Source organism: Heterodontus francisci, chromosome 3 (genome assembly GCF_036365525.1).
Source record: "Heterodontus francisci isolate sHetFra1 chromosome 3, sHetFra1.hap1, whole genome shotgun sequence".
NCBI lineage: Eukaryota > Metazoa > Chordata > Chondrichthyes > Heterodontiformes > Heterodontidae > Heterodontus > Heterodontus francisci.
Window position 1 is genome coordinate 102,084,406 of NC_090373.1, and position 27,639 is coordinate 102,112,044.

General features: G+C 41.5%; 1 protein-coding gene across 3 annotated transcripts in view; it reads left to right on the forward strand.

Annotated features, from left to right (window-relative positions):
• Nucleotides 1–27,639, forward strand: part of ptprk (protein tyrosine phosphatase receptor type K) — a 553,573-nt gene that overhangs the window by 518,076 nt on the left and 7,858 nt on the right. For all 3 annotated transcript variants that reach the window (XM_068025166.1, XM_068025170.1, XM_068025171.1), the window contains exons 22-25: nucleotides 10,286–10,435; nucleotides 11,712–11,885; nucleotides 12,358–12,489; nucleotides 15,873–15,998. In XM_068025166.1, the coding sequence (XP_067881267.1) occupies nucleotides 10,286–10,435; nucleotides 11,712–11,885; nucleotides 12,358–12,489; nucleotides 15,873–15,998 (582 nt within the window). The remainder of the gene's footprint in view (nucleotides 1–10,285; nucleotides 10,436–11,711; nucleotides 11,886–12,357; nucleotides 12,490–15,872; nucleotides 15,999–27,639) is intronic.

Below are 27,639 nucleotides of genomic sequence, written 5' to 3' on the forward strand. Positions count from 1 at the left end.
AGAATAATGACACTTGGGGAAAAAAAGGAGGCCATTCGGCCCATGTCTCTGCCAACCAGAAAAAAGGTTGTCCAGTCTTCTTCCACTTTCCAGCTCTTGATCTTTAGCTTTGCAGGTTATGGCACTTAAAGTGCACATCAAAGTATGCGATGAGGGTTACTGCTTCTACCACCTTTTCAGGCAGTGAGATCCAGACCCCTGTAGTATAAGGACCTGAAAGGGTTAATGTTTGAGACAGTGAGAGTAAGCACCTCCCATTGTAAATGTTGATGTAATAGTCACATGGGTATTAGGCTGAGAAGAAGCTAGAATCAGATAGAGATGTGGTGGCTAGGCAGGTTTGTGGAGACTAAATAGTTATATCTGGATATAATAATTGAGTTATTCTTTAGCCCTACAAAGAACCTGAGACTTATTTAAACAACACTCGACCTAAGCTCCAACAACCCTCTAGGTAAAAGAATTTGTCCAACTGCCTCTAATCCTTCTGCCAATGACGTTAAATCTGTGCCCCGGTTATTGATCTCTCTGCTAATAGAGGTAAGTCCTTCCTATCCATTCTACCTAGGTCCCTCATTATATTGTACGCCTCAGTTATATCTCCCTCGGCCTCCACTGTTTCAAAGAAAACAACCCCAGCCCTCCAATCTTTACTCCTAGCTAAAATTCACGATTTCTGGCAACAGCATCATAAATCTCCTCTGTACCCTCTCTGCTATGATCACATCCTTCCTGTAAGGCAGTGATCAGAACTATTTGCAGTATTCTAGTGGTGGCCAAACTGACTGTTTTATACAGTTCTAGTACAACCTCCATACTCTCATATTCAATGCCTTGACTACGTCTTAGGAAAGAAAAATGTTGGGAAGTTGAGTCATCTAGAGCAATATTTTTCTGTAAAAACCGTTGGTTTGAACGTACGTATTAGAAATAGGCCACTTGGCCCCTCGAGCATGCTCCGCCATTCAATAAGATCATGGCTGATCTGATTATAACCTCGGTTCCACATTCCCATCTACTGCCGATTACTTTTCACCCCCTTGCTTATCAAGAATTTATCTACCTCCGCCTTAAAAATATTTAAAGACTCTGCTTCCACTACCTTTTGAGGAAGAGAGTTCCAAAGACGCATGACCCTCTGAGAGAAATAATATTTCCTCATCTGTCTTAAATGAGTGACTCCTTATTTTTAAAGAGTGACCCCTAGTTCTAGATTCTCCCACAATGGGAAACATCCTTTCCACATCCACCCTGTCAAGACCCCTCAGAATCTTATATGTTTCAATCAAGTCACCTCTTACTCTTCTAAACTCCAGTGGATACAAGCCTAGCCTGTCCAAGCTTTCCTCATAAGACAACCCACCCATTCCAGCTATTAGTCTAGTAAATCTTCTCTGAACTGCTTCCAACACATTTACAACCTTCCTTAAATAAGGAGACCATTTTTGTACACAATACTCCCAGATGTGGTCTCACCAGTGCCCTGTATAACTGAAGCATAACCTCCCTACTTTTGTATTCAATTCCCCTCACAATAAACAATCACATTCTATTAGCTTTCCTAATTACTTGCTGAACCTGCATACTAACCTTTGCAATTTATGCACCAGGACACCCTGATCCCTCTGCATCTCAGAGCTCTGCAATCTCTCACCATTTATTCTTCCTGCCAAAATGGACAATTTCACATTTTCCCACATTATACTCCATTTGCCAGGTCTTTGCTCACTCACTTAACCTATTTATATCCCTTTGTAGCCTCCTTATGTCCTCTTCATAACTTACTTTCATACCTATTTTTGTGTCATCAACAAATTTAGCAACCATACCTTCAGTCCCTTCATCCAAGTCATTTATATAAATTGTAAAAAGTTGAGGCCCCAGCACTGATCTGTGCAGCACACCACTCGTTACATCTTGCCAACCAGAAAATGACCCATTTGTGCCTACTCTCTGTTTCCTGTTAGCTAGCTAATCTTCTATCCATGCCAATATGTTACCCCCTACAACATGAGCTTTTATTTTCCGCAATAATCTTTGATGTGGTACCTTATATAATGCCTTTCACCGGTTCCCCTTTATCCACAGCATACGCTACTTCTTCAAAGAACTCCAATAAATTGGTTAAACATGATTTCCTTTTCACAAAACCATGTTGACTCTGCCTAATTACCTTGACTTTTTCTAAATGCCCTGCTATAAAGTCTTTAATAACAGCATGTAACATTATCCCTATGACATATGTTAAGCTAACTGGCCTGTAGTTTCATGCTTTCTGTCTCCCTCCCTTTTTGAATAAATGAGTTACATTTGCTATTTTCCAATCGAACGGATCCTTCCCCGAAACCAGGGAGTTTTGGAAAATTAAAACTAACGCATCAACTATCTCACTCGCCACTTCTTTTTAGGACCTTACGATGAAGTCCATCAGGACTTGGGGACTTGTCAGCCTGCAGCGCCAACAATTTGCTCAGTACCACTTCCCTGGTGATTGTAATTTTCTTGAGTTCCTCCCTACCTTTTATTTCTGATGTTACTTGTATCCTCTACAGTGAACGTCGATGCAAAATACCTGTTCAATTCATCTGCCATCTTCTTATTTTCTCATTAATTCCCCAGACTCACTTTCTATACGACCAGCAGTCACTTTGTTAACTCTTTTTAAAATATCAATAGAAACTCCTACTATCTATTTTTATATTTCTAACTAGCTTTCTCTCGTACTCTTAATTTTTCCCTCCTTATAAATATTTTAGTTATTCTTTGCTGCTTTTTATATTCTGTCCAATCTTCTGACCTGCCACCCATCTTTGCACAATGATATGCTTTTTCTTTAAGTTTGATACTCTCTTTAACTTTTTTAGTTAACCACAGATGATGGGTCCTCCCCTTGGAATTGTTCTTTCTCGTTGGAATTGTATCTATTCTGTGTATTTTGAAATATCCCCTTAAGTGTCTGCTACTGTATCTCTATTGACCTATCAAGCGACATTAGAAGGCAGGCAAAACAAAGGCAAGCATCAACTGGGCTTAGAATGCAGAATAATGTCAAGAAGACAAAGTTAAGGGCACCCTACCTGAAAGCACGCAGCATTCGCAACCAGTTAGATGATTTAAACGCGCAATTAGAGATAAATGGGTATGATCTAATTGCCATTACGGAAATGTGGCTATAGGGTGACCAAGGCTCGGAACTGGATATTCAACATTCAGGAAGGACTGGAAAAGAAGGTGTGTTGCGCTGATAATCTGTTGCGCTGGGATCTGTACATTAGTAAGGGAGGATCTCCGATCGGAAGAGCAAAATGTGGAATCCATTTGACTGGAGCTAAGAAACAGCAAGGGGCAGCAAACATTGGTAGGAGTTGTTTATAGTCCACCAAACAGTAGTGGTAATGTAGGGCTTGGTATTAGTCAGGAGATTAAAGAAGCATGTAGCATGTGTAATACAGTAATCATGGATGATTTCAATCTGCATGTAGACTGGGTAAACCTAATGAGCACTAATGCTGTGGAGGACGAGTTTCTGGAGTGTGTTAGAGATGGTTTTCTCGAGTAGTATGTTGAGGAACTGACCAGAAAACAGGCTATTTTAGATCTAGTATTATGTAATGAGAAAGGGCTAATTAATAATTGTTGTAAAAGAACCTTTAGGGATGAATGCCCATAATATGATAAAATTTTACGTTATGTTTGAAAGTTCAATCTGAAGCCAGGTGTTAAATTTGAACAAAGGAAATTATGAAGGTATGAGGGGCAAATTGGCTGAGGTGGATTGGGAAAATACATTAAAAGGTATGACAGTGCATAGGCAATGGATAGTCTTTAAAGAATATTACATAGTTTACAGCAACTATACATTCCTTCACAGCATAAAAACCCCAAAAGTAAAGTAAACTGTGCCTAAGAAAGGAAGTTAAGGACTGTATAAAATTAAAAGAAAAAGCCGATAAAGTTGCCAGAAATAGTAGTAAACCTGAGGATTGGGAGGATTTTAGAATACAGCAAAGGAGGACCAAGAAACTGATAAAGGGAGAATAGAATATGAATGTAAATTAGTAAAAAACATAAAAATTGACTGTAAAAGCTTCTTTAGGGACGTGAAAAGGAAACATTTGGCTAAGACAGATGTGGGTCCATTGCAGGCAGAGTCAGGAGAATTTATAATGGGGAATAGAGAAATGGCAGAGAAGCTAAATGATTACTTTGTGTCTGTCTTCACTGGGGAAGATACAAGAAATCTCCCAGAATTAACGATCCAATGGACTAGGGAGAATGAGGAATTGAAGGAAATTAGTATTAGTAAGAAGGTTGTTTTGGAGAAATTAATGAGGCTGAAGGTTGATAAGTCCCCAGGACCTGACATTCTACATCCCAGAGTGTTGAAAGAGGTGGCCATGGAGATAGTGGATGCATTGGTGTTCATTTTCCAAAATTCTATGGATTGTGGAATGGTTCCTGCAGAGTGGAAGGTAGCAAATATCACCCCACTATTTAAGATGGAATGGAGAGAGAAAACAGGGAACTACTGACCTGTTAGCCTTATATCAGTAGTAGGGAAAATGCTAGAATCTATTCTAAAGGATATGATAAATGGACACTTGGATAATAATGATCTGATTGGGCATAGTCAACATGGATTTATGAATGGGAAATCATGTTTGACGAACCTGTTGGAGTTTTTTGGGGATGTTACTAACAGATTTGACATAGTGGACGTAGTATACTTGGATTTTCAGAAGGCTTTTGATAAAGTCCCTCACAGGAGGTTGGTTAGCAAAATTCAAGCACCTGGGATAGGAGGTAATCTACTGGCATGGATTAAGGATTGATTAACAGGCAGAAAACCGTGTAGGAATAAACGGGTCATTCTCACATTGGCAGGCTGTGTCTAGTGGGGTAACGTAAGGATCAGTACTTGGGCCCCAGCTGTTCATAATATGTATCAATGATTTGGATGTGGGGACCAAATGCAATATTTCCAAATTCACAGTTGACAAAACTGGGTGGGAATGTGTGTTGTGAGGAAGATGCAAAGTGGCTACAAGAGAATTTGGACAGACTTAGTGAGTGGATAAGAACATGGCAGATGGAATATAATGTGGAAAAATGTGAGGTTATCCATTTTGGTAGGAGGAATAGAAGTGCAGAGTATTTCTTAAATGGTAAGAGATTAGAAAGTGTAGATGTACAAAGGGATCCAGGTGTGCTCATCAACAAGTCACTGAAAGCTAACATGCAGGTGCAGCAATTAGGAAAGCTCATGGTATGTTAGCCTTTATCGCAAGAGGATTTGAGTACAGGAGTAGTGAAGTCTTGCTTCAATTGTATAGAACCATAGAAAAGTTACGGCACAGAAGGAGGCCATTCAACCCATCGTGTCTCCACGGTTAGACTGCACCTGGAGTAGAGGGAGTGCAACAAAGGTTCACCAGACTTGTTCCCAGGATGACAGGACTGTCCTATGAAGAGAGATCGGGGAAGCTGGGCTTGTATTCTCTAGAGTTTCAAAGAATGAGAGGTGATCTCATTGAAACCGATAAAATACTTCAAGGTATAGACAGGTTAAATGCAGATCAGATGTCTCTCTGGTTGGGGAGTGTAGAACCAGGGGTCACAATTTCAAAATAAGGGGGAAGTCACTTAGGACAGAGATGAGGAGAAATTTCTTTACTCAAAGTGTTGTGAATCTTTGGAATTCTCTACCCCAGAGGGTTGTGGAAGCTCAATCATTGAGTATGTTTAAAGTAGAGATTGACAGATTTCTAAATACCAATGACATAAAGGGATATGGGGATAGTGTGGGGGAAAAGGCATTGAAATGGATGGTCAGTCATGATAGTGTTGAATGGCGGAGCAGGCTCGATGGGCTGAATGGCCTAATCCTGCTCCTATGCTCCTATCGCTTAAACTAATTTGCCAGTTCACTTTAGCTAGCTCTGCTTTCATGCCCTCACAATTGCCCATGTTTAAGTTTAAAATACTAATGTTACGACCAGGTGAGAAAGGGGTCTAGGGCTCCTTATTACAGCCTGTCTTTTCTTGGTAGCAGTGTTGCTTTAAACTGCCCTTCTTTTGGCAACCAATAAACATGTGGTTCTTTTGGGAAGGTTTTTCTTCAATTTGCCCATTTCCATGGCTGCCTGTGGTCTTGGAGATGGTTCAGTTTAATTTACCCTGAGTTGAAATTTTTTTTTCCAGGAGAAGTAGTAGTGGGCGGGTCTATTCTGAACTCTCTTTCAGTGCTTTGCTGAGTCATGCAAAGGCTTTTGACTTCAGGGGATGGGTCGTTCTCTTTTTATCGGACTGTGGGGGAGGATTCTTTGCTAATCTCCCCTTTGTCCTCTGGGACACTTCTGCCTGCAGGTATTTGTGCGGACTCTACTGCACTGCCCTTTGGCACTTCGAGGTGAGGCATCACTCTCATGGTTTCTATACCCCTAGGGGCTTTTCTTTGTCTCTGCAGGTTCCTCTAAATGCTGTTAGCAACTCTGGTGGGGTGCTTCTAGTGTCTGCATTTACATAGGAGGATGTGGGGTCTAACTTTTCACATTTTTCAGTGGTGGCTAACCAGACAATAGGAGTTTTCATCCAGGGTTCCTCCCAGACCTCTGTTAACCTGACCTCTTTGTCCCTTTTCCCCCTTCCCTTTCTAACCTTTTGCCAGCCTGTCCTTTTGTTCTTGGCAGGGGTCCCTTACAGTCCAGCCCTCTGCTGAAGGGTCCTCCTAACACCGGTACAGGACTTATGGGTGCAGGCTTCACTATAGGTTGGAGTTTCCCCTCAGCTGGCACATGTGGCAATTCCTGCAGTACTCCACCACATCTTTGTGGCGTTTTGGCCAGTCAACCCATTGTCTTATGTGGGCTTTGATCTTTCGTATACCGACATGTACAGTCACTGTAGTCTCGTGGACCCTTCTTAATATTTCTCTCCAGTACCTCTGCGGCACCACGAACTGGTGAACTACTGTCCACTCCTTGCTCTCAGGTCTGTGAGGAGAACTCCACTTCCTCATCAGTACCTCATTCTTTAAATAGTAGCAATTAGGGACTCCCTCTTCTTCACTTTCAGACTGGGCAGCCTGTGCTAACTCTCGCAGTACTGGGTCAGCTTGCTGAAACTCAGCTAGGGAAAATCCATTTAATTCATTCCCTGGGTCTCCTAACTTTCCAAAGAAAGTCTTGGACAGATAGCCTTCATGGTCATTTGCTTGCAGTCCCAATGCAGTCTCCTTTGGGGGAGCTGGTTTCATCATGGCCTGATTCGTTACACATTCAAGGAAACTGCAGGGGACCGTCTCCTGCCACTGCCCTGTTTCTCTGACCTCCTGTGGTCTTTCTTTCACTACTGGAGGGGCTACCACCTTGACCCCCGCCAGATCATTACCTAGGAGCAGGTCAACCCTGTCCACAGACAATCCCTACGGTCCAGGTGCACCCTATGTACAGGTACAGGCATACACTGCCCTCCAATACCATTCACCACCATTTTTGATGTTCACTGCACTCTCTGGGGGAAAGGTCAGGCCTTTTCCCAGTAAAAGGGATCTAGTGGCCCCTGTATCCCTGAGAATTGCTATGGGCTTGCTTGGCCCATTCGAGGGGTATGGGGCTACTTTCCCTTCAGACACAAAACCCTGATAACCTTCAGGAATGCTAGTGAATTTTCCTGCACTTGCAGTAGTAGGCTTCCTGGGTCTCACTCTTACTGCAGTTAAAGCCACAGCTTGTTCTGCTGTGCTTTCCATCAGGGTCTTTTCTCCTTCACTGAGCGGGTGAGCCCTGATCAACCCTACAGATTTTCCCTTTAGTTTCTAGCAGTCAGCTCTTAAATCCCCTGCTTTATTACAATGGAAGCACACGGGTCTCCGGGTCACTCCTAGGGCGGCACAGTGGCACAGTGGTTAGCACTGCAGCCTCACAGCTCCAGGGACCCGGGTTCGATTCCGGGTACTGCCTGTGTGGAGTTTGCAAGTTCTCCCTGTGTCTGCGTGGGTTTTCTCCGGGTGCTCCGGTTTCCTCCCACAAGCCAAAAGATTTGCAGGTTGATAGGTAAATTGGCCATTATAAATTGTCACTAGTATAGGTAGGTGGTAGGGACAGGTGGGGATGTTTGGTAGGAATATGGGATTAGTATAGGATTAGTATAAATGGGTGGTTGATGTTCGGCACAGACTCGGTGGGCCGAAGGGCCTGTTTCAGTGCTGTATCTCTAATCTAATCTAATCTAATCTCCTGCTCACAACACCTTCCTTTTTGGCTCCAGTAGGCCCCCTGTGTCTCCTGCATTTCCTTCTCTCCCAGGACTACTTGGGCTCCTATCACCTTCCCACCCTTTGTCCTTTTCGGATTTGTGGGAGTGACTAGGAAAGATTCTCCCCTGGGAAGCCGACTTATAAATTAAAATGCAAACTCGTCAGCCAGAACGGCCGCTTGTCGGTCTCTCTGAACCCGCTGTTCCTCGACATGGATCTTTATGGAGAACGGGAGTGTGTTTAAATTCCTCTAACAGAATTACTTCTCTGAGATACTCATAGCTGAGCTGTACTTTGAGCCCTCAGCCACTGGTCAAAAGCCAGCTGCTTACTCTTTTCAAATTCCAGATAAGTTTGATTAGCTCACTTGTTGTGGGTTCTAAACTTTTGGCGATAGGCTTTGGGTACTAATTCATATGCCCCAATGATGGCATTTTTCGTCAGTTCATAATTTGATGAACTCTCATCTGGCAACAGGGAATAAACCTCATGGGCTTTTCTGGTTAGCTTGATTTGTAATAAAAGAGACCAGGTCTCAGCTGGCCATTTTAGCTGCCTTGCCAGCTTCTCAAAAGACACATAAAATGCTTCCACATCTTCCTCATTGAATTTTGGGATTAGTTGAGGTAGTTTTAACAATTCTATACCCAGCCCTGAATTACGTTCCTCCATATTGGCCATGCTTTCAATGGGGTTATTCTGTCGCCCCCTAGTTAACTGAAACCGCTTCAGCTCACTCTCTCTTCGCATTCTTTCTGGAAGTTTCTCTCTCTCTCTCTCTCTCCTCCCTCTCTTTGTCTTCACGTTCCTTCTGGAAGGCTCTTTCTTTCTTTCTCTCTCTCTCTCTTTCCTCAAATTCAAGTTTCCTCTGTTCCAATTGTATCTTTGCTAACAATACCCTGTCAGAGTCTATTTCTAACCCTGTTTCTGCTTCTTCAGATGTAAGGAAAAAATGGTTGGCCACTAGCCTTAGGAGTTCAGACTTCCGAGCCTTGTGACATGCAGTGATCCCACACTGCTCAGCTATTTTTCTCAACTCCTCCATAGGCAGTGCTTTTAACATCCCAAGTTACTTCTCCCTGGCTTGGGGAGCTACCAGCTTCAGTTGCAGGCATGTTAGTATTCAAGCACACACAACCACCAGAAAACCTGTATTGAAATCTTGTTCTTTTTGATTGGGAAGAATTAGGCTTGATCCTTCCAATTTCTCTTATTTGTGGATAAAATCCAGGATGGTAGCCTCCAAATTTCTGTTTCGACCAGCTGAGAAAGGGGTCTAGGGTTCCCTCTCAGCCTTCACCTGGTCTTACTGTAACAGGGTTTAACTTTAAACACACTGTTTTTTTAGCTCCCCCTTAGTGAATCCTTGTTCACTAACTTTCCAATTATAAGGCAAAGAGATTAGCCAAACAGGTTTTCTTAGGTTTAAAGAAAAAAGGTTGAACTTTATTAAACTTTATTTTATACTTATTTTAACTTTATTTTTCTTTTGTTGCTTCATTGATACTTTTCCATCCTTTATTTCTCGGGATAGGGAAGTTAACTTCAAATTCTTTTGCATTCACACTTCCTCCATCTTGACTTTTGGCATCCAATTTAGAGGTCAACGTATCGATTATAAACTGCCTGGAAAACCTTTTTGTTACTGAAAGCCAAAATAATGAAGAACAATAGTGGTGGGCTGAGGTTTAATACTAGAACATGTTATCTGTTTTAACCCTAATTCACTGGCATTTCTGGTTTTCTGATGGACTTTAATTAGCAATTTCAGTTGGATCTTTCCAAAAACTAGATGAATAATTTACTCTTATTTTAAAACTTGCATTTCCTGTAGTCAAATAGCAAAATCCTACTTGATGTAAGCAACCTGGTATCTGAGAAGTCTTCTGTATACTGGAAATAAATTGTTTGAGTTTCTCTTTCCAACAAACTACATCCCATCGTGCATGTTATTGTCTTGTATGCAATTAATTGGTTTAATAACTGCAAAGTGAGAAGTTGGTCCTGACTGGATGCGTTATTTTTAAGGAACAATACATTTTCATTCATGATGCCATTCTAGAGGCTTGTCTGTGTGGGGACACGTCAATACCTACATGTGAGGTCAAGCCAACGTATTATGAAATGATAAGAGTTGATTCACAGAGTAACTCTTCACAACTTAAAGATGAATTTCAAGTAAGTAAGCTTCGGCTACAAGATGTAGAATTTAACACATTCCAGTTCAGCATTTGCCATTATTTCAAAGCAATTGTGTATTCGGATGGTAATCTTCAATAAATTTATGGTAACAAATTTGGGTCAGTCACATTGGACTTGGGGAAAACTCATCTTAAATAGATGTAACTATATGTGATTGGCCTGGTCGATAGGAATTGGTTTCTTAAAGGTGTGCAACACTTTTTATTGTTAGTTGCAAAGTCATTTTTTTTTTACCTTTATGGTATTGCTTAATTTGCATTTAGCTAGGTGTATAAGTTTTCATTGTTAGTTCTGATTTTTGCAATACAAGACTTCTATTGTCAACTGTTGGCTGCAGTAGTCTTCTTTCTAGTTGCTCTTGCAATTACAAAAACCAAAATGGCCACCACACTCATCACATTCCTTGAGAAAGGATGGCCAAGTTTGACAGGGCACAGAATTTGTTCCAGCTGACAGGACTGCCAAGAGTGCAAACTGTTATAGATGTTGATCATGTTCTGCACAGACTGTTGAGCTTAGCTGCACCTCTTGAAGGTGAAGGTCACTGTTATATTGAAAAACGTCAACTTGTACAATGACTATTAATGAGCTATGTTGCTTTCTTTTGCCACACAGATACTAAATTCTGTATCTTCTCACTACAACCTGAAGACTGCAGCATAGCTCTTCTTCCCAGTGCATGGGGAGAGGGCTGTGGAGAATAAAGCAGGGCAATCCTCCTTATGCAGTAGAATGTGCACTTTTATAGTCAGCAAACGAGGTTGAGTGCTGTGTTGTCCAGTCAATTGGCCACAGATTTTCCATATTCCCCCATTAAGCTAACTATCAATGCAAGGCCAAAATGGTGCTGGGATCTTAGGCTAATTGTTCAACTACCCTCACTATGTGAAATAGTGTGCAGTCAGCTCAATACACTTTCCATGAGCTTTGCATTAGCAGCCAGCTATTCCCAGCATGGATTTTTCCAGGACTCCATAATCAGGGTCAGTGTCATTTAGTCTTCAGTGCTTAACCAGATAGTGAAGTGCTGAAACTGCAGCTTTGACTTAACAATTTGAATTTTAATTAAACTGGAGGCTCATTTGTTACTGCATGTCCTCAAAAGCATGTAGTTAACGAATTCATATTTTTTACACAGGGGTATGCTCCCAGTGAATCCTCCATTTGAATATTTTAGTCAGGCATTATGTTGAAAAATGGCAACTTGTACAATGACTATTAATGAGCTATGTTGCTTTCTTTTGCCACACAGACACTAAATTCTGTATCTTCTCAACTACAACCTGAAGACTGCAGCATCGCTCTTCTTCCCCGGAATCACGAGAAGAATCGATATATGGATGCACTGCCACCAGACAGATGTCTACCATTCTTAATTACCATAGATGGTGAAAGCAGCAACTACATCAATGCTGCTCTTATGGATGTATGTGTTTCATTTTAATTCAATTATTTTTTTAAAAACATCATGTGCATTTTCTGGTCATTTTATTTTCAATCGGATTTGATGCTGCAATATATGTTACATAACACCACAGCAATGGTGAGAAGCAAATTTGATTTCCTCTGTCTCCTGTTCCCACCAACCAATGTGGTTGCAGTTTCAGCTGCAACAATATAGGGTGGCATAGGATGGAGACCGGGGAAGCAAGGCAATAGAAACTTGAAGATCAATTTGTAGCAAGCCTGCTTGCACACCTATTAGCAACCACAACATGGAGTAAAAGCTTTGAGCAATTTCCTCAGTTGTTATCTAATGGTGTGTAGTTCAGGGCATTAAAAAATGGATTGACCTTGTCCTCAAATTAAAATTAACTACGTTTTGCATCCCAGCCATAACTGAAAAAATGACAAAAACCGTTCTGTTATTTAAGCTTTTGTTCTCCATTTCTTTACAGAGCTACAGACAACCTGCTGCCTTTATAGTCACCCAGCATCCCTTGCCCAATACAGTCAAAGACTTCTGGAGACTGGTATATGACTATGGCTGCTCTGCTATAGTAATGCTGAATGAGCTGGACCTTGTGCAGGTAGCTACAGTGAAATTGTGAAACAATATAGAGTTGTTCTGATGTCTAAGCAACAATTTTAAAGCTTTTGTTCACTAAGACACTTCGGTGTAATTTCAAAACCCTAGCCACATAAATAAGCAGACTGGGTATTGCTGTTGATTAATAATTCACTTTCCTGCTGTTGAACAGAACACAGCATGTTTAAGAAAAGTTCACTTCACTTTTTTATATAAAAGGCTGCATAATATCGACCTTCAAACTAATGTGTAAAATAAATTATTTGAAATTCTGCTCACGTTTCTGTATTTTCTTGTACTTGGTCAATCACTCAAAAGTTTTATTTTTAGACGTATGGACTTTTAAATTTTATCAACTGCCAGTTTGAGGGGGGAGAAGAATTCTTGCTTCATTTTCAATAAAATGCTCTTTGAACAGACCATCAAAAATCAATCTTCACTGAGCCATCTCAGCATTAAACAGTTGTTCAGAATGTATTATTTATTTGCATATTCATATCCAAAATTTGTTTTTGAACTTTGATTTTGGGGAAATAATAATTCTAAAACACCATTATTTAGTCAAATGCACCTTATTTGCATATCTGTTTCCAGAGTAGGTGGACTAGTGGAGTTTCTGCTCATAATGAAACTTTCATCTTCAAGCATGCATGTAAAATTGCTAACTTCACATGAATATGTTTGCCTTCAAGGCCTAATTTTACTTTATTTCAGATTTCTTTACAGTAGTCAATAATTGCTTTTGCACCAATAGTCTTTACAGTCATCATGTAAGACTTATGACCCAATTCCAATTTAAAGTAGAGCTTTTGATTTGTTCTAAAATCTGTCCATCTTAACCTACATTTAGTTTTAATCATTCAGCATGGGCATAAACCATACACACCGCAGGAGCAGTGCTCCCTCCAAGATACACACAAGCAGAGAGAGGGAGAATGGAGCATGAGTGAGGAGAGGGAGGGTGGGATGAGTGTGGGATGGGGCCACTTGTGGGTGAGGAGAGGGAGGTGGATTAGCACTTTTGCGGAGAGGTAGAATAGCACCAGGAGGAGAGCAATGTTCGTTCCAAGATGTGCGGCTGCGCAGCAATCTGGAATATATCACACATTGGAATAAACTGGCTGCTCACAAGAAAGTAGTGCTCAGAGGGTTTTGTAGCCTGCCCAGCACAAAGAAAATTTAGAGGGAACATTGCTCAGGAGTAGTCCCTGTGCTAGTGCTGGCAAGGCAGCATTTATTGCTGATCTTTCATTGCCTTGAGAAGGGAGAAGTGGACTGACTTCTTGAACCATTACTGTCCTTTTGTGGATGATGCTCCCGCAATGGTGCTAACCATGAAATTCCAGAATTTTGATGAATTGGAGGTAATAGTTTTTCTGTGCTATTACTGCTCTTGTCCTTTTTTGGAGGTAGAGGTGACAGAGGTACTGTTGGTGAGTTGTTGCAATGCATCCTCTAGGTAATATGTACAGCAGTCACAGTGCATCTGTCCTGGATGGTATCAGGTTTCACCCATCCAGGTAAGTGGTGAGTATTTCATTACACTCATGGCTTGAGCTTAGTAGAAGGTGGAAAGGTTATTGAGGGATCAGGTGGTGATCCACTCATCACAGCATACTCAGCCACTGCCATGCTCTAGTATCTATGGTGTTAATATGACTTGTCCAGTTAAGCATCTGCTCAGTGTTGACCTGTTGATGGTGGGGCATCAGTGATGGTAATGCCATGGAAGATCAGGAAATGTTGGTTGTGCTTTTTCTTGTGTGTGATGTTTATTAGCTGTGTTACAAGGTTTTTATTTTTGTATTAAAATGTAAAATTCTGTCAGTTTTTTAAAAAACTGAAAAAGGATTTTTCACTGGACATTGACACCTGCAAGTAGCTGAAATGTTTGGATGTTTTGAAAGGAAGCTGAACTTGTATACAAGGACAGGAAAGCAGGCAATTTCAAGGAAACCAACAAGGGGTTTGACCTCCTCACGATGGGCCGAAGGGCCTGTTCTGAGCTGTATAACTCTGACTTCTCAGAGCAACACTTTGAATGACAAGGGAGATGCTATGTCTGGATATATGACCTACTCAGGAAGGTTTGCTTTCACTTTGGACCCTTTTAAAAAAAAAAACAAAGAGCTGGACTAAGAGCAGGCATTTGAAATTTGGTTTTTGACCTCCCTAGAGAACAGAGAGGATGACCCAGAGAAAGTGTTACCACTCTCTGCAAAGGAATCCTGCATCTCTTGAGAAGAAACCCTTTATTTCAAAGGTGGCAGATTCTTCTTGCCTCCTGTCTCTGAAGAATCCCTGCATTCAGCGTGATTCCTGTTGCCTCCTGTGTTTCAAGAAATCCTGAAATCTGAAGAAAGCTTCTAGTGCTATCCTGCTGCTGTAAAACCTAAGACAACCTGTTGCTACACCCCTGATGAAAGACCTATGCGAAGCCTGCTAAGGTTGAATTGCCTTGAACGCCTACCCATTACAGACTGTTCATCAACCTCACGTTGAAAGACTTCGAGTGGCATCCGACTGTTCGACTCTGGGACATCTCACCAAACAGAAGAACTTCCTACCAGAACGTGACATCCTAAGTTATTTTATTCCTTTCATTCCTATGAAACAGCTGTAAACCAAATGTCCTTTTTCCCCGGTTAACCTTTTTTTTTTGAATGTATGTGTGTATGCATGAGGGCAAGGGAAATGAGGAGCTTTTTGTATATAGTTATCATTATTGGCTGATGTATTTTTATAATAAATAGTTAATCTTGTTGATTAAAGAAACCTGGTTGGTGTGCTTTATTCTGGGGGGCAAATAGAATATGTAATTGGCTGTTTTTCAGTAGGTGGGAACATTTATTGATATGCTGTGACCTGTGGAGAAGTGGGACTGAATTAACATTGCACTCCTCCCACCTTAGTCGTAACAGCTGTCATTTGTATGGTACAAGTATTACCTGCTATTTCTTAGCCCAAACTTGGATGCAATTCAGTTCCAGCCATTGGCTGGTTCATCATTGGAAGAGCTCTGAATGGCTTGTCTATCCCTCCCTTTAGAAATGTATGTGACCGCCACTTGGTAAATCTACATAGCAGCGCAACTGAGAATTTATTCAAGCAATGAGGTGCACAGACCGCTGCTGAGGTTGCATTATGTTTTCATGCAGCAATGGTATAAAAAGTATTTTTGGACATTTTATATGAATAAAATTGAGTAAAGAGGGCCTCATAATTTCAAAATGACTTGAAATGATATTGGAGAATCCCTGCTCAACAGATAAATTTGACAAGTAGTTGTACAGACCCAAGTCCATAGTTGCTTTTATCATTATGTTGATGTGCTGCTTTGCTACCCTCATGTGATCTGAAATACAAATTTGTTTTGTAAATTAGGGATGTCCACAGTATTGGCCAGAAGAGGGGACACTTCGATATGGGCCAATCCAAGTTGAATGCATTTCCTCTTCAATGGATTGTGATTTAGTAAGTCGGATCTTCAGGATATGCAATCTTACCAGGGTAAGTGTTCTTACAGCAGATTTTATTCCAGGAACCTTGGCTAAAATGAAATTTTTTTTTGTTGTTGATTTTTATTGTACAACTCCATTTATTTGATCTTCTGATGTTCTCAGCTTCCCTTCCCTCATTCTAGCCCACTTCAATAAAAACGGGACTGTTTGTTTACCTGCACAGATAAACTTGATACCTTGATCATTTGAAAATATTCACTTGGTTTTGAACTTTGGTTTTTAAGATTACCATTAAAAAAAAAACTCACCAAGATTCCCAAGAGGTTTATTTGAAGTAGGTGGAATGTAGGAAGCCTCGATTTCAACCTATGCTTAGTGGTAAATCCTTAATCAAAGTTTGCATTTTATATCACCTTATTTTTGCTAAACTGTGGAATGTCTACTTTTGGTAAATTGACAAGTTACAAATGATAGTGCATCTTAGACTCATTAAGTTGAACAAAGCTCACCATTTTTTTAAAGATATGCTAGTTTGTAAAGCATCTGCCAACTTCCAAACAACAATAACTGATAATGATGTACTGCAGAAGGATTTGCACAGGTATTGCTGTTATGTTTTTAAAATAAATTTCATATATTCCAGTTCCAAAGCTATTTTGCCTTGGCTCCCAAGAATAGCATTATGTCGAAGGAGAGTTGCACCCATTTAGAAAAAAAAGTTTGTACATATAGAATAAATTACTGCAATATAATGCACATTTTCGACTGCCTATCTGTTATTTTATCAATTTGTTCTGTAAATAATTTAAAGGCTAATCAACTTCCTAGCATAAGTAATTCTACTAAAATGTTATTACAGGGTTTTTTGTATCTACATTAAAGCTTACATTTATCAGTTATTGAGAATCGGATGTGAATGTTTTAGTTTACGGGCCTATTCCATCTTTCAATAAAAATTATAAGCACAGTTGTACTTCAATTTATATTAAATATAATTTAAAGTTCAAAATGATCTTGATTGTAAAGATTGTGCCTGTTATAATTTATATGATATTGCAGCATGCCAAAGTGACAAAGCTGGCAGTGTGTGGTAATGTATGGTTTTGCTCCTGCAGTACCCAATGTTGTTGTATATCCTGGAGTAACAATGTCACTGGCCATGTGCTTCCCCCATGTGGAAGGAAAATTCTGAGGGTCAGTCACCCAGTCCAAGTCTTGTACATTTCTTGATAATGCAGAGCTGCATTGGCAGAGGTGGTTTTGCAACTTGTTCTTTTAGTTAAGCAAAGCTAATATTTTGGGAAGATGCCAAATAGAGGCCTGCTTTAGGTCAGGGAAAAAGAACGCGAGCCCGACCCAGCCGGAGTCCCTCCAATTTAGCCCTGATCCCAACTCGACCCGACCATCCCTTCACTTGCCTTCCTGATACCAAACCTACAAGAAGCTGCAGCGCATGCGCGATGACCACCTCATAGTGATGTCAATTGCTCACTGCGCAGACTCAGTTTCGTCCCAGACTCCCAGCTCAAGTAAGTTTTTTTTTTAAGACTTAGCAGCAGAGCACTTACTGTGTATGTCCGGCCTGACCTGGACTCAGCCCGACCCGAGCCCGAAAACCGGCCCCAGAAGATGGGCTCAACCTGACCCAAAACTGACACATGTCGTCGGGTCCCGTCGGGTCGGTTAGCAGGCCTCTAATGCCAAACACACACAATTATTTTTTGTATTCTCTCGTGAAAATATTGGAACATTTTATTGGTCTATATCAGATTTAAATGTACTTTCTAACAATTTTTCATGTTTGAGTGTTAGGTGGGAGAACAGAAACGTATGCATACAAAGCTATTTTTAAAGCAGTGTTATAGACTGAGAAGGTGGGAACATGTCATGTAACATCAATTCAATTCTATCACATAATACTGCTGTGCAACTAGTTATTTTTGCAGCTGTACCCAGTCCATGTGCCATGAAATTGCCTAATTACATTGACTGTGTGATGAAGTGAATATAAAATTTTGGCAGAAACACAAATGCCAGTGCAACAAAATATTTTACACATTTGAACATTTTTACAGTAATTGATACCTATTCTGATTGCGTCTCATTGTTCTTCCTCACACCTCTCCGTTCCACTTCCATCTGTCGCAGTTTCAACATAACTGCACCATTCTATGGAATTGCTCAAATGTTGCTATCCATTCCTACTCTGGGGCCCACACTCTCTGCTGCATTCGGGCCCCCTAGGAAACAATTTTTTCTATATAGCAGGCACTGTTTGTTTCTGCTGCCAACCCTCCTCGGTTCTGTCCACAAGTCTTGTTAACAAGTCGCAACCCAGCACTTCAGTTACCGTCTTTTTTTTTTGTTGAATCCTAATATGCAGGTAGTACTGATGAGGTTGTATTTATTGACCATCCCTAGTTGTGCCTTGAAATTGCTGGTGGGTACACTCCTCGAACTGCTTAGTGCAGGTGCATTTGTTTTCAAGTAGCCTCACTTTCCATGAAATTCAGTTCACGCAATTAATTAATTAAATTATCTGTCCCTCACTAAGTGTGATGTATCCAATTAATTTCATAATTGCTGTGTGACTGAGCTGCAGTTATTTTATCATTTTTATCTGGATAAATCAAATTCACTGAATTCGCTTAACTCACTGGAATCAAACAAATTCATTTCACATGTACGGCTCAGTGAACTGAATCCATCAAATTAATTTTATGATTTGTTTCCCAGTGAATGGAATACAGTTAATTTATTTTATCATTTGTAATTCATTGAGCGGAATCCAGTGAATTAATATAATTGTGCATCTAACTCACAGTAATTCCAGCACAGAAGAAAGCTGTTTATCCCGTCGAATCCGTGCCAGCTCTCTGTGGAGCAATCCAGTTAGGCCCATTCCCCCACTTTATCCCTGTAGCCCTGCAAGTTTACTTCCCTCAAGTTCCCATCCGATTTCCTTTTGAAATCAAACAATTTCACTGGTGTTCCAGTGAATTATCCAGCAAATTGATGTAATCATATTTTATTGAACCGAAGGAATCCATAGAGCTATAATGTGTATTTCCAGCAATTTCTGTTTTGATTTAATCGTGTATTTAGTTTGCCTTCTCTCCAGTTTTGTGAATGAATGTATTTAAAATGAATGTGACAATATCATAATATTCTATATCAATCTAGGATAACCCCCCAAAAAATGAATTAGCCTACACAAGATAGCAATGCAGGCAAACTCTAATGCGAGGCAGGAGACTTGAAGGCTTTTTGGAAGTCCTGTAATTGACTTCAAGACATAGTTGCTTTAAGTTTAGTTTAGCTTTACAAAAGTGAGTAGCGATATTTTCATTATATATCTTGATGTTTTAATTTGCGATGGCATATAAAATTGGGCTATAAAATTTTTAATCAAATATTAGAAAATGTAAATGTAATTAATAATTTGATTATTATATGAAATGTATGACTCCGTTATGCTGCCCCTCATCTATTTACAAAGTGCTCCATTGAAAAGGATAGTAAGGGGAAGAAAGTGAACAAGAACAAAAATGAGAAATTCTAGGAGTAACAAAAAAGGTGAGACGGAGAAAAATACACACTATACAGAAATTGTTTTTAATTTAAAAAAGTAAAATCACTGATTTGAAAAATTGGTATAGCAGGAGTAATTTTATGAGACTAAAACTGTTTTAGATCATAATGGCAAGCCAAGGTAGAATGCTTAGAAGCAGAAGAGTCTAATCTGAAATATTACTTTTACTCGATTGAAGCAGAGGATGAATAAATTCTTTTTGTATGAAAAGTGACAGTGTAAATGGTGGCAGCCTCAATGGAATGGAAAGACACGAGTAAGAAAATAAGCCACTGATGCACGTGAGTCATTAGGATTTGTGATTCCTGGCAGATACAATTGCTCTTTATTGTTAATGGAAGTCCTAGACCTCAAACCTTCTCCCATGGAATTTTTACTAAAGCACAATGCGACTGCTGGAAATCTGAAATAAAAACAGAAAATGTTGGAATCCTCACGTTTTGTCAAGATCACTGGCATTTTTCCACGTTGACAACACTTGAGCTTTCACTCGAGGATGATTAACATTGATTCCAAGCCAGTTTTAAAAAAAACTAAAAGGGAAATAAACTAAGATACAGTAACATTCGAACAGGGATGCTGCATTTCAGGTTGTTAATTTGTTAAGTGACCTCCTAACACCCAAACAACAACATCACAAAGAAGTAGAGGTGAAGATTAATTTAAAATATGTATAAAAATAAGATCCATTCAATGGTGTTAATGCTTTTGAGAAATACTGAAAAATACTGCATTCCTTTTTGGTATGCTGTCAGTGATTACTAATTGCAGTTTAAAACTACATTACACAATTCAAGTATATGCAGTGCATGGTGTAGTACCTAGCCATTCAAATGATAGAAAGTCAAGGTTTGATTCACACAGAGTTGGCTAATCTCAGCAGTGGGAGGGGGATTTGGGACTTAAGTCTTGACCTGGGGCAGAGATGTGAAAACATGACTAGTGATGGCTCCCAGAATGGTGTGCATATTTGGATGTCACATGAAGACAGGATCCAGATCAGCTGTGATGTCTAGTGGTTAAATAGCAACACACAATGTCCACTTTATGCATTAAGACTGGCTACTTGGGAAAGCTGTCAGGCAGCTATAATTTCCATGAATTTTTACTCCAGTATCAGCAATGGCTTTTAGGTGGGGGATAAATGTTATGGCCATGTAAATCAAATGCGGGCAACTGATATCTCCTGAGCCACATGTGGCTGTTCTGTGTCAGAACTTTAGTTCTTACTTCACCTGCCACCTGTTAATGCACTCAATTCCACGATAATATAGAAACAGGGGGGTAATTTTAGCTCAACCCGCTCAGCTGGGTGGGTTAGGTTAAAATTAACCCCAAGTACATTGTCAGATTTTCTTCATTTTTTTTCTTTATTATCTGGTCTATTTTAAATTGTATAAATTGCAGTATAAACATATTTCAAAAAAGAGGTCAACATTTCCTTTAGCACATCTCATCAATTTTAATCAGGGTTTCCACTTACTATTTATATTAGCTGTACAATCTTAATACATTATAGAACTCAGATTAGATTTAGATGAAGGATCTGAAGCTACAGATAATTCTTGCAGTGGTGGAAGTTTGTACTTTTCTAATTAAGAATACACAGCTATAACTACAGTCTTCCTTCTGGCTTGTAAATTGTAGCTTCTGAATAGATAGCCTATATCAAATAGTTTCAACTGGGGCAGGGTTGGGTGTGTTGAAGATGAGCAGCATTGCTACAATCACTACAATTCATTCACATTTAATGAGAAGGGTCATCTTTTGGTTGGTGTTTTGGATGGTGTTTGATGTAGGTACTGTATCACATAACATAATATATTGAGAGTTATATTGAAGGGGACTACTAAGGTCTTCATGGACCACAAATTTTAAAAGAACTGTACTTTAATATAGAATTGGCGATTACAGCCTCTAAATATCATTAAACACCATAAGTTGAATCCTATGAACTGATTATTTATTTTTATTTTATTTAGAGATACAGCACTGAAACAGGCCCTTCGGCCCACCGAGTCTGTGACGACCATTAACCACCCATTTATACTAATCCTACATTAATCCCATATTCCTACCACATCCCCACCTTCCCTCAATTCCCCTACCACCTATCTATACTGGGGGCAATTTATAATGGCCAATTTACCTATCAACCTGCAAGTCTTTGGCTGTGGGAGGAAACCGGAGCACCCGTCGAAAACCCACGCGGTCACAGGGAGAACTTGCAAACTCCACACAGGCAGTGCCCAGAATTGAACCCGGGTCTCTGGAGCTGTGAGGCTGCGGTGCTAACCACTGCACCGCCTTTACTGGGTCTTCTATTGCCTATTGTAAAGAATTTCGACGGCAAACCCTCTTACTATCATGAGCTCATTGGAATCCAATAAACAGTTATATCCACACAACTCATGACTGCACTAGAAGCCCTCAATGACCTAAACAATTACTTGTATATCACATAATAGATTATACACAGCAAGGGAATTGATCTCTATAATTAGAAAATAAACTATGAGTAGACTCTTCCCTAAACTGCATTAGTAATCCAAAAGGCTATCACGTGTTAAATTAGGGGGAAATTAATGTAGGTTAAATTTGTAAACCCCCACCCCACCCCCCCCCCCCCAAAAAAAAATTGCCTGGAAAGCTGATTTGAAAGACATAGGTGGAATTGGATGGAGCCTCATATTCATGCTAAATAAATCCTTAATGTGTATTTGCAGTTTTAAAATTTTCAGCTCTTCAGGAAAGCATTTCCTTGACATTGAGAAAGTGATTTTAAGATTGTATCCAGATGCATTGGAAATGACAAAAATATATCACATTGGCAGTTCTGTCCAATTCCACTGGACTGAGATTCGCTTGCAAATGATCTAGAAAATATAATGAAGCGGAAAGGAATATCAATTTGCTGTCTGAGAAATCAAGTTTGTAAAATTCTCCAAGGTCGATGATGGCCAAGGAACTTTCTTCAGTAGGTTTTTGTGTCAGATTTATAAAAAAAAAATGGGGATGATTTAAATGGGTGGGTAAGCAATTAAAATCACCTGGGTGACCGACCCACCATTATCCCACCATTTTTAATTTTAACCTGCTCTTAGGCAGCGAGCATCCTCCTGAAGCTTATGTGGTTCTTATTTAAATATATAAATTAGGGTCTGATCTTATTTCTTCCCAAATGCAATTTTAGCTCTCACGTGTGTGGGGGGAAGCCACAATGGCTTTTCTGCCAAAGGATGACGGTGAGAAGGGTGGAACCAGAACATGACCAAACAGAAAAGTTTCAGCGTCCCCTGCTCTGGGCTCCCTGTGACAAACCTCTCTTTGGTGCCAGCCGATGGTGTCCTGCAACCTGAACTTCCTCTCTTACCAGCTGCTGACCTACTATTTTTGATGGGCAGCTGATCTGTGCCTTGCAGATTAAGCCCTGGAATGTGAAAATCACCCAGGCCTAATTTTATTTTTTTAATTCATTCATGGGATGTAGGCGTCACTGGCCAGGCCAGCATTTATTGCCCATCCCTAATTGGCCTTGAGAAGGTGGTGGTGAGCTGCCTTCTTGAACCGCTGCAGTCCATTTGGGGTAGATACACCCACAGTGCTGTTAAGAAGGGAGTTCCAGGATTTTGACCCAGCGACAATGAAGGAACGGTGATATTGTTCCTAGTCAGGATGGTGTGTGACTTGGAGGGGAACTTGCAGGTGGTGGTGTTCCCATGTATTTGCTGCCCTTGTCCTTCTATTTGGTAGAGGTCGCGGGTTTGGAAGGTGCTGTCTAAGGAGCCTTGGTGCATTGCTGCAGTGCATCCTGTAGATGGTACACACTGCTGCCACTGTGCGTCGGTGGTGGAGGGAGTGAATGTTTGTAGATGGGGTGCCAATCAAGCGGGCTGCTTTGTCCTGGATGGTGTCGAGTTTCTTGAGTGTTGTTGGAGCTGCGCCCATCCAGGCAAGTGGAGAGTATTCCAATCACACTCCTGACTTGTGCCTTGTAGATGGTGGACAGGCTTTGAGGAGTCAGGAGGTGAGTTACTCGCCTCAGGATTTCTAGCCTCTGACCTGCTCTTGTTGCCATGGTATTTATATGGCTACTCCAGTTCAGTTTCTGGTCAATGGTAGCCCCTAGGATGTTACTTGCCACTTATCAGCCCAAGCCTGGATATTGTCCAGGTCTTGCTGCATTTCTACACGGACTGCTTCAGTATCTGAGGAGTCACGAATGGTGCTGAACATTGTGCAATCATCAGCGAACATCCCCACTTCTGACCTTATGATTGAAGGAAGGTCATTGATGAAGCAGCTGAAGATGATTGGGCCTAGGACACTACCCTGAGGAACTCCTGCAGTGAGGTCCTGGAGATCAGATGATTGACCTCCAACAACCACAGCCATCTTCCTTTGTGCTGGGTATGACTCCAGCCAGCGGAGGTTTTTCCCCCTGATTCCCATTGACCTCAGTTTTGCTAGGGCTCCTTGATGCCATACTCGGGTAAATACTGCCTTGATGTCAAGGACAGTCACTCTCACCTCACTTCTTGAGTTAAGCTCTTTTGTCCATGTTTGAACCAAGGCTGTAATGAGGTCAGGAGCTGAGTGGTCCTGGCGGAACCCAAACTGAGTGTCACTGAGTAGGTTATTGCTAAGCAAGTGCCGCTTGATGGCACTGTTGATGACACCTTCCATCACTTTACTGATGATTGAGAGTAGGCTGATGGGGTGGTAATTGGCTGGGTTGGACTTGTCCTGCTTTTTGTGTACAGGACATACCTGGGCAATTTTCCACATTGCAGGGTAGATGCCAGTGTTGTAGCTGTACTGGAACAGCTTGGCTAGGGGCGTGGCAAGTTCTGGAGCACAGGTCTTCAGTACTATTGCCAGAATATTGTCAGGGCCCATAGCTTTTGCAGTATCCAGTGCCTTCAGTCATTACTTGATATCATGCGGAGTGAAACAAATTGGCTTAAGTCTGGCATCTAGGGACTTCAGGAGGAGGCCGAGATGGATCATCAACTTGGCACTTCTGGCTGAAGATTGTTGCAAATGCTTCAGCCTTATCTTTCGCACTGATGTGCTTTGCTCCCCCATCATTGAGGACGGGGATATTTGTGGAGCCACCTCCTCCAGTTAGTTGTTTAATTGTCCACCACCATTCACGGCTGGATGTGGCAGGACTGCAGAGCTTAGATCTGATCCGTTGGTTATGGGATCGCTTAGCTCTGTCTATCGCATGCTGCTTACACAGTTTGGCATGCAAGTAGTCCTGGGTTGCAGCTTCACCAGGTTGACTCCTCATTTTTAGGTATGCCTGGTGCTGCTCCTGGCATGTCCTCCTGCACTCTTCATTGAACTAGGGTTGGTCTCCTGGCTTGATGGTAATGGTGGAGTGGGGGATATTCCGGGCCATGAGGTTACAGATTGTGCTGCTGCTGATGACCCACAGCTCCTCATATTTGCCCAGTTTTGCATTGCTAGATCTGTTCGAAATCTATCCCATTTAGCACGGTGGCAGCACCATACAACACGATGGGGGGTATCCTCAATGTGAAGGCGGGACTGTGCAGTGGTCACTCTGATCATACTGTCATGGACAGATGCATCTGTGGCAGGTAGATTGGTGAAGACGAGGTCAAGTATGTTTTTCCCTCTTCGTTGGTTCCTTCACCACCTGTCGCATACCCAGTCTAGCAGCTATCTCCTTTAGGACTCGACCAGCTTGGTCAGTAGTGGTGCGACAGAGCCACTGTTGGTGATGGACATCAAAGTCCCCCACCCAGAGTACATTCTGTGCCCTTGTCACTCTAAGTTGTTCCTCCAAGTGGTGTTCAACATGCTGAGGGGAGGGGATTGGGAGGTGGTGGTGGAGGGGTGCGGTAGGTGGCAATCAGCAGGAGGTTTCCTTGCCCATGTTTGACCTGATGCCATAAGACTTCATGGGGTCCAGAGTCGATAGTGATGACTCCCAAGGCAACTCCCTCCTGACTGTATACCACTGTGCCACCGCCTCTGTTGGGATTGTCCTGCCAGTGGGACAGGACATACCCGGGGAAGGTGATGGCAGTGTCTGGGACATTGTAAGGTATGATTCCGTGAGTATGACTATGTCAGGCTGTTGCTTGACGAGTTTGTGGGACAGCTCTCCCAACTTTGGCACAAGCCCCCAGATGTTAGTATGGAGGACTTTGCAGGGTCAACAGGGTTGGGATTGCCGTTGTCGTTTCTGGTGCCAAGGTCGATGCCGGGTTGTCCATCCAGTTTCATTCTTTATTGACTACGTAGTGATTAGATACAACTGAGTGGCTTGCTAGGCCATTTCAGAGGGCATTTAAGAGTCAACCACATTTCTGTGCATCTGGAGTCACATGTAGGCCTGACCAGGTAAGGACAGCGGATTTCCTTCCCTAAAGGACATTAGTGAACCGGGTGGGTTTTTACAACAATTGACAATGGTTTCATGGCCATCATTAGACAAGCTTTTAATTCCAGATTTATTAATTGAATTCAAATTCCACCTTCTGCGGTGGTGGGATTTGAACGCACGTCCCCAGAGCAATACCCTGGGTTTCTGGGTTACTAATCCAGTGACAATACCACTACGCCATCGCCTCCTCCCGAATATAGAATAAAATCACCATATAACAATGGAATAATCTAATCTGATGGGTTCAAAATAACGTTAAGGCATCACCCAGACATCGCTGTTGCCAAATTTGCCATGGTAATCTCTTGATTAGATTATAATTTTATAACTCCACTAACTATTATTCTGTTCACCTACACTCGTGTGTTTGTAAAATTATCAGTGTGATGATAACTGGGTTTAGTATTTTTCTTGATTAGTCAGATGGGCCTAGAAATTAGTTCACACCCAAGTTCAGCCGCAAAGCCCAATGGTGACCACAAACCTGCATGGCAAAGCTGACGTGTAAGAAGACCACACAAAATTAGTCCTCTTGCAACATAGCACCATGGGCGGGGGACCCCAGTCATGCCCAAAGAGGTATGGCAGTGCACCCGTTAGGAAGAAGAGCAACTGAGAGTCCAGAAAATCGTGGGAGTGGTGGGAAGACCAGGATGAATGGAAGGAGATAGTGAGAGGAGTGAGCAGGGGCTAGCAGCAGCCTGCAGTTTTAACGTGGTTCCAGGGAGAGCAATTTTTTACTGTTAGTTTTAACAAAGGAATGTTTTGCTCATCATTTTGCTAATAGCCTTCAGTAGGCCCTTTAAAGTTTGGCTGTTTTTTTTCCTGTGAAAACTGACCACAGCCTGCATAGTCAATGCTGTGATCATTCGGGAAGAACATTCATCAAGGAGCTTGAAATGGGAGTCAAACTGCTGATTTGCATATATAGTGGACCACCTAAATACTGTGGCTACAAGAGTAGGTCAGAGGCTGGATATTGTGTAGCGAGTAGCTCACCTCCTGATTCCCCAAAGCGTGTCCACCATCTACAAGGCACAAGTCAGGAATGTACTGGAATACACTCCTCTTGCCTGAATGAGTACAGCTCCAACAACACTCTAGAAGCTCAACACCATTCGGGGCAAAGCAACCCACTTGATTCACATCCCATCCACCACCTTAAACATTCACTCTCACCACCGCCGGGGCGTCATGGCAGCAGTGTGTATCATCAAGAAGATGCACTACAGCAACTCACTTCTTCGACAGCACCTTCCAAACCCACAATATCTACTGCCTAAATGAACAAGGGCAGTTAGCGCATAGGAATACCACCACCTTCAAGTTCTCCTCCAAGTTGTGCAACATCCTGACTTGCAAATAAATGATTATTCCTCCATGGTTTCTGGGTCAAAATCCTGGATTCCCTAGCTAACCGCACTGTGAGAGCATGTACAACACACGACCACAGTGGTTGAAGGTGACTGACCACCACCTTCTCGAGGACAATTAGGGATGGGCAATAAATGCTGACCTTGCCAACAATGCCCACATTCCTTGTGAGTTTTTTTAAAAAAAAACATTTTCAGGTGGATGACCTGGATGACTACAAGGTGTCCAAACCAATATGTCCTGTAGCATATATCTGGTGTAGAATGAGCGCCTGGACCCTGCATTCCATATTGGACCCATTGA